The following is a 6,633-nucleotide window of genomic DNA, read 5'->3' as shown; positions in this document are numbered from 1 at the left end:
ATCACTAGTCATTTCTTTCCGTCTTCTTCTTTTTTTTCCCCCTTGGAATGTAAATCCTTTTAAGACTGAGCTATTTTTAGTCTTTTTTTCCGTAGGTGTCCACTTCTGGGGAGAGAACGCGATTAAATAAACATCGGCTGTAGGTACATTAACTCGAAGAAGCAGCCCGGGGAAGGGGCGAGTTTTTAATAACCCTGAGACGAAGGTTTATCTCGTTAAAGGTACTTCTTCTCGCTGGTCCATGGAAACTGAGGTGGCTTTGCTCAGCACAGAGGGTGTGAAAGTCAGGAAAGAGTCAGTCCTGGTTGTGGCCGAACAGGTAAAGTCTGATCCGGAGGGTCTCTGCGCCAGCCCGTTGGACTGGCCGCTGTGGCAAGCCAGGCAAGAGCAGGGGTTGCCCCCGGCGCTGCTCAGTCCATGAGTTGGGGCAGGGTAGAGAGAGGGATGCCTGAAGGCGCACAGCAGTTCTGGTCTCGGGTAGGGGTGGGAGAGGACCCTGAAGGTGTCCAGCGGCCTCAGGGGGGTACTGAAGGGAGTGGCGGCAGAGGCCGACGTGGCGCCGATGCCCATGTGGGAGTAGTAGGGCAGGGGCAGGTGGGACGGGAACGGGTACGGCAAATTGCCGGTGGCCGCTGCGTGGCTCATCATGTAGGTATAAAACGCCGGGTCGGCCGGGTGAGGCCAGGTCATGGCCAGGCGCTGCCGCTTGTCCTTCATCCTGCGGTTCTGGAACCAAACCTGCGGGGAGAGCGGAGGCGAGAGCCGTCACCCGCCACCACCCCGCTCCGCCCGGCCGCCGGCCCCGGCCCCTGCCCCTACCCCGGGGCGGCGCGGGAGGGAGCGGGTCTGCCGGCGAGCGGGGACCGGAGCCAGCTCTCTCTCCCAGAGGAAGCTGGCATCACGTACGGAGGGATCCGTTAAGCCCCTGTAAAGCTACAGGGAGACACAGCGGAGCTGCCCTTTCAGGGTGCTTGTTTTTTCTTTCTTCTTGCTAGGGTTTATCCTGCTGACCGCCCCCTCCCCGGGCTCCGGGCAAGCCCAGCAGCTCTGCCTCTTTGCCTCCTGCCGTTTTGCAGCCAGAACTACCTAGGATTATTTGTTTTATTTTCATGTGCAAAATGTTCTTGAAAAGGCAAAGCAAAGCGACATCAAAACAAGGGCTGCTACTGGCTTCCTCTTCCCTTCCCCAAGAGCTGAGCGAGGTTTGGACTGGACTGAAGGGAGGATTAAAAATAATCTGCTAGGGAGAGGCCGGATTAGCGGTGCTGGCTGGGATGGCTTCGGGATCCGTGTTCCCTCTCCCGCACTGCTGCTTGCTGCAGGGTGCGGGCAGGGCCAGGATAAGGGGCGGGGGGGAATCGGGGCGGGGGGGGGGGGGGGTTGCTGGCGAAGCACTTTCCAGAGTTTTGCAAGGAAGTTTGACCATATAGATTTACATCGTGCTAATTGGAAACATGTCCGTGCTGTGTGTACCTTGATGGTGGTTTCTGGCAGATTGAGAGCGGCCGCCAGTTCACATCTCCGGGGCCTGGACACGTAGTTCTCCCGGTAAAACTCCTTCTCCAGCCGGGCGATCTGCTCGCGGGTGAAGGCGGTGCGGTAGCGGCGCATCTGGTCGCTGGCGCTGCAGGCCAGCGAGCCCTGGGAGCCGCCGCTGCCTCCGCTGCCCTTGGGGTGATCCCCCCCGCTGCTGGGGCTGCCGGCCAGCGCCTCGGAGCACGGCCCTGCGTGGGGAGCCCGGAGCAGAGACACACGCTCGGAGGCGGACGGGCACAGAGGGATTCTCGCCGTCCACCGCCCCAGCGACCTCCCTTCTCCCCCCAGCCCTCTCCTTTCGCCTTTTCTGTGCCCGCCCGGGTGTACTGAGGATGCTGGGGAGGAATCCAAGAGGGACCGGGGTGGGAGAGCAGGGAGAAGGGGATGCAGCACCAGTTAAGGGTTTGACGGGTTCTTATTCACTCTGGCTGGAAGGCTGCCTGCCCCCCACAGCACACACAAACACACACACACCGCCCTGGGAGTGTCTGCTGCGTGGCCCCCTCCCCCCTGCTCGCTTCCCGCACTGTGAAGCCGGAGGCGGCCGCCACAGCATCCCCCGGCCCTGAGCGGCTCGGAAAGGCAGGTGTGCCCACCGCCTCAGCCGCAAGGCTCCGCGGCCCCTGCCTCCAGCACAGCAAGGGCCCGGGAGCGTAGCTGCCGACAGGCAGGGACCCCGCTCCCTCCGAGCGGGAGGTGAGGCCTCGGGGACTCTCCGCTCAGCCTCCAAAGCTCAGGATGAGAGATTTTCAACGACCCTCTAAGGGACGAGAGAGAGCAGACAGCGCTCTCCGAGCCTCCTGGCTTCTTCTTGAAGTGGTGGAGGAATGAGGAGGGGGGAGAAGTGGGTTGTTGTCGGGGTAGGGGGGGCTCTGCCCGGCTGGGAAGGTGGGAATAAGGAGTGGGGGCAGGGGAAAAAGGGGCCTGGCCGCTGCGTTTGCTTTCAAATGCAACTCTCCCTCATTGTGCCCGACACCAAAGGCAATTAATTCATTGGGACCATTTCCGAGCTGGCGCCAACGAGACATAGAAGTGACAAGGTAATTTGGACCTCTTTTTTTTTTTTTTTTTTTTTTTTTTTTTTTAACCCAACGTTCAAACAAGGACCTCGCTGCCGCACTTGGGGCAGGCAGGACTCGGCAAGCGATTTTACGGTCTCTATGAGCCCTTCCGCACTCGTCCGGGCACATTTCACCCTGCAAAACAACAAACAGCTCTCGGCCAGAAAACCCATTTTATCTTGCCCCCCCCGCAACACATACAAAAAACCCCGCCGGTGGGTAGGATCGGAAGGGATTTCCTGGATCATACACTGTCCAGGGGATGGGGAAGAATAAAAAAAAAAAAAAAAAAAAAAAAGATGGAGGGGGAGATTGGGTGGTGGTCTTGGCCAAGGGGTCCTACGGGACAAGCTGCAGACCTGATGCATCCACGGCGGGAAGCCTGGCTCCCCTCCAGGGACGCGGGGGCTGCCCAGTGTCGTGTCCTCTGACTCCCAAACAAGCTTCCCCGTGGCAGGGAGATGAGGAATCAGCCAGGAAAGGAGATCCACACACACATACGCCGATTTCGCTGCCCTTCGCTCAGCTGGCGAGGGGAAGACCCCCTCCAGCAGCCCCCCCCCCCCCCGCCCCCCCCAGTGCTGCCCCCCAGCCCCGGGGGGGGGGGGGGTGGCTGGAGGCATGGGAAGGAGTTGGGTACCTTTGCTGTGCTGGTACTCGGCGCTCCCCGTGGCGCAGTCCGGGGTGCAGCTCACCTCGATTTCCTCATAGAAATCCGACTCGGTGTCCGAGCTGCTCTGTTGCCCTTTGCTGGAGGGGGGCTCCGGGGCGGGGGGCTGCTGTCCGGCCGAAAGCAGTGCTGCCGCCGCCGAGCGGCTCTCCGGCACCGTCCCTGTCCCTGGCAGCACCTCCACCTCCTCGTCGTCTTCTCCTCCGCCACCTCCTCCTCCTCCTCCTCTCTCCCGGGACGACAAGGGGCCAGGTCTGGGGCTGAGGCAGTTCCGATGGATCATCTTCTCCTGCTGCTCCGGAGCGGGGCTCCCCACTGCTTCGGACAAATTAGACACCCTCTTGCCAACTAGAGCGCCAAGTTGCGTCCCTTCCAGAAACATCACCATCTCTTTCCTGGTTTCCATTGTGGCTTTTCTTAAGGGAGGGGGGAAAAAAATCCAGATCTCTTTCCCCCCTCCCTCCCGCTCCCGCCCCAGCCCTGAACAAACCCAGCAACCCTCTCCTGCCAATGCAGAGGAGCAAGCGGTGAGATAGGGTGACCTTGTGATGCGAGCGCTCCACTCTGCTGTGCTGCTCTGGGAGGGATCACCATTGCCCTCTTCTTTCTAAGCTGTCATCCTCAATGGTGCAGTCGTCATTACAGTACCACCGGTGACGCCACACATTGATTGCCAGTGGATAAATAGAAACGTCTGCCATGGGGAAGATGAAAGGAAGAGCCGGAGCTAATGGGCTAAATGCGTGATGCACCAGGTGTAGGAGCCCGAGATGGAGAGGGAAGTGTGAAAAAGAGATGCATATGGAGCGGAGCTGCAAAGAGGTTGTAACATGCGGAGAGAGTTCCGCAGGGGGAAGCCTTGCCTGACAATTAAATAGCCTTTTGACTTCTTTAAGCCACAACCTTGATGTAGAATTGAGGCGAAGATCCCTAGCCGCATCCTGGAAGTGAGAAGATACGTACTCAAGCCTCTTCCTTGGATGCATTATTTATTGCTGGCAATCAGCTCGCGCATAACTGCATATATAAGGCTTTAAGAATCCTTTGCAAACTTGAGGATAAGGAAATGCGCTGCTGACATCTGAATGCAGAAATAGCCTTGACTTCTTGTTCTGTTTCAATATCGGTTCCTGGTCGTGTAACTGTTATTGCTTTCTATTGATTGAGATTAAAACGTTAGTTTAACATTTGGAAACGCGGTTACATGTTTATTGCATTTTACAGCTGAAAAGATACAACTACTTCACTTTTCGCAGCTGTAGTTATTCTGGCTATCTGCTGTTTATCTTTTACTCTTCTTTATTCGTTCACGGTTTCCATTTGTTCCACGATTCTTTCGCTTTTAAGAGGGTTTTACGTGTCCTCCCCTTTCTTCTTTTTAATTAATTATTTCGCATAAATTGTTATCTGCTTTCAGGAGGAAAAACTGCAAGAAGAGGGTCTGCCAAGAATAATTCAGGCTCAGAGAAATGCAAGTTATCAAGGCCAGAGTTTATGCTAGCTAGCAGATGTTAAAAGAGAAATGACAAGGGCAACCATTTGGACAGCACTTGACTGGAAATAAGGGACTCTGTACCGTAAATCCAGCGGCACACGTCGTCTCTCTGGCGTATTACGGTATTTCTAATGAGTGCGGCAAGTATCTTATCTTTAGTTAATATTGACTCACACGTGTAGTGTCAAGTCATTTTCACCATCTGTCGTAACTAGGTCGTTCAAAATTTTTTCTCGGAGTGTTATTGGCTAGTCAGGTTACAGGAAACATTCAACCAATTACGTTCCCAACCCGGTAAGGAATTTACTGGCATATTTGAGGTGACGTTGCTTCGGTGGGGAACAGGCAGTGCAATAGGAATCACACTGGGATTTTCTGTCCAGCCCTGCGAGCAGGACGGGCGCGACGCAGGGAGACAGACAAACAAACAAACAAACAAACAAACAGGACTCCCGGTCTGCTGGATGCGTGGATTAAGGTGTGCTCCCAGCAATAAGCATACTGATTTCAGAGGGATGAATCAGGAATTTTTACAGGACTATGGCCACCCAACTCTCTTTCTCCCTGTGTAGACACGCACGCAGGTTTCCACGCAAACGCCCTTCATGCGCACATCACGCTCCGGACTGCGCTGCTTTCCATCACACGTGTGATGCGTGCACTGCTCCGAAGCTTGCGCATTTCTTGAAAACTCATTGCTAAATTCCCTTTCCCTTCTCTCCCTTGACAGCCTCTAGACTGGTGTGTGCCCTTCCAGCTCCGGGTGAAGACCTGCCACCCACCCCTGCCGCAGCCAGGCTCTGCTCCGCGGGCTGTGCGGGTCCGGCTGCTGGAGGAGCAGGCGGTGGGTGGGTGGATGGGTGGATGGATGCATGCATGCATGGATGGATGGATGGATGGATGGATGGATAAGGCTGTCCGGCTTCGCCGCCTGCCCAGCAGCCGAGGCGCGCCTGCTCCCCCTGGGTGGATGCGGAGGGCCAGCGCTGATCCCACTGCGCGGAGCAGCGCGGAGAGGTGCGGAGCGGTGCGGCGGGGCCAGGCTGAGCGAGGCGGGGGCTCTCGGGCAGCGCTGTGCCCTTGACGCGCTGATGCCGCTTTGCACGGCTGGCGGCATCGTCGCTGCGCTTTGCTGGGGGGGGGGGGGGCTGTTTTCTTGTCCCTGGTACCTCCGTAGGGTGCGTGAAGGCCCGGCCTCCCCCCAGGCCCAGGGTAGTCCCGGCCTCCCGGGGAAACTCACCTCCAGCCTCCTTCCTAGCTCGGCCAGGTAGCCTTGTCGGAGGAGGCTGGCTGCTGTCTGTGGCGGACGGAGAGGATTCCCCCCATTATTGTGAGTTCGGGGGCAGCAAGGAAAGGGATCTTGACGTCTCTCTAAACAAAACAGTAACCGGGAGCTGAATTCAGAATAGGAAAGAGGACTCTCGGAGCGGGCGATGGAGACGACTGCGGGGAGTTAATGGGAAATCCTGTCGCTGGCAGACTGGAGCCCTGGGGATGGTTCCCGGAGTTGCTGACCGATCCCCACAGATTTTATCATTTTCGTTTACAAGCCACTGCTGCTTCCTTCTTCACCCCATTCTTAACCCGTTCCCACCAGGATGCCACCCGTCGTGTACGTCGAGTCGGAGGTTTTGTTGAGCTCGAGATGATGGTCATTGCCACGGACGGTCTGACCCATCCTGCAGCAACACGGGCTGCGGTACCCTACGCACGGACAGACGCACACACACACACACACCCGCACACATACACACGCACCCCCCCCCCCCCCCGCACACATACACATACAGTTATTTGCCAGGTGTAAACAGAGACAGGTAAAGGCCCGAGTGGAGTCTAACTCAAAAAAAAAGAAAAGAAAGGCTCTGTTT

The 6,633-nt window shown here is 57.0% G+C and overlaps 1 protein-coding gene across 1 annotated transcript; it reads right to left on the bottom strand.

Annotated features, from left to right (window-relative positions):
* Positions 1-207: 207 nt before the first annotated feature.
* EVX1 (even-skipped homeobox 1) lies at positions 208-3,676 on the bottom strand. Its single transcript, XM_086468433.1, has 3 exons — positions 3,238-3,676; positions 1,474-1,724; positions 208-738 (listed from the first exon to the last, which is right to left on the bottom strand). The coding sequence occupies exons 1-3, from the start codon at positions 3,671-3,673 to the stop codon at positions 208-210; spliced, it is 1,218 nt and encodes a 405-aa protein (XP_086324559.1). The 5' UTR covers positions 3,674-3,676.
* Between the last annotated feature and the right edge of the window lie 2,957 nt (positions 3,677-6,633).

Source organism: Leptosomus discolor, chromosome 7 (assembly GCF_034619465.1).
Source record: "Leptosomus discolor isolate bLepDis1 chromosome 7, bLepDis1.hap2, whole genome shotgun sequence".
NCBI lineage: Eukaryota > Metazoa > Chordata > Aves > Leptosomiformes > Leptosomidae > Leptosomus > Leptosomus discolor.
Note: the sequence above shows the minus strand (reverse complement) of the source record. Positions and strands in the feature narration are given on the sequence as shown.

What these genes read in the sequence shown, in the direction of transcription:
- EVX1 (XM_086468433.1), bottom strand. Translation starts at nt 3,673, where the DNA reads ATGGAAACCAGGAAAGAGATGGTGATGTTTCTGGAAGGGACGCAACTT. An exon ending in CGAGTACCAGCACAGCAAAG is followed by an intron (nt 1,725 to 3,237) that starts GTACCCAACTCC and finishes CTCCCCACGCAG; the next exon opens with GGCCGTGCTCCGAGGCGCTG. An exon ending in TGCCAGAAACCACCATCAAG is followed by an intron (nt 739 to 1,473) that starts GTACACACAGCA and finishes CTCTCCCCGCAG; the next exon opens with GTTTGGTTCCAGAACCGCAG.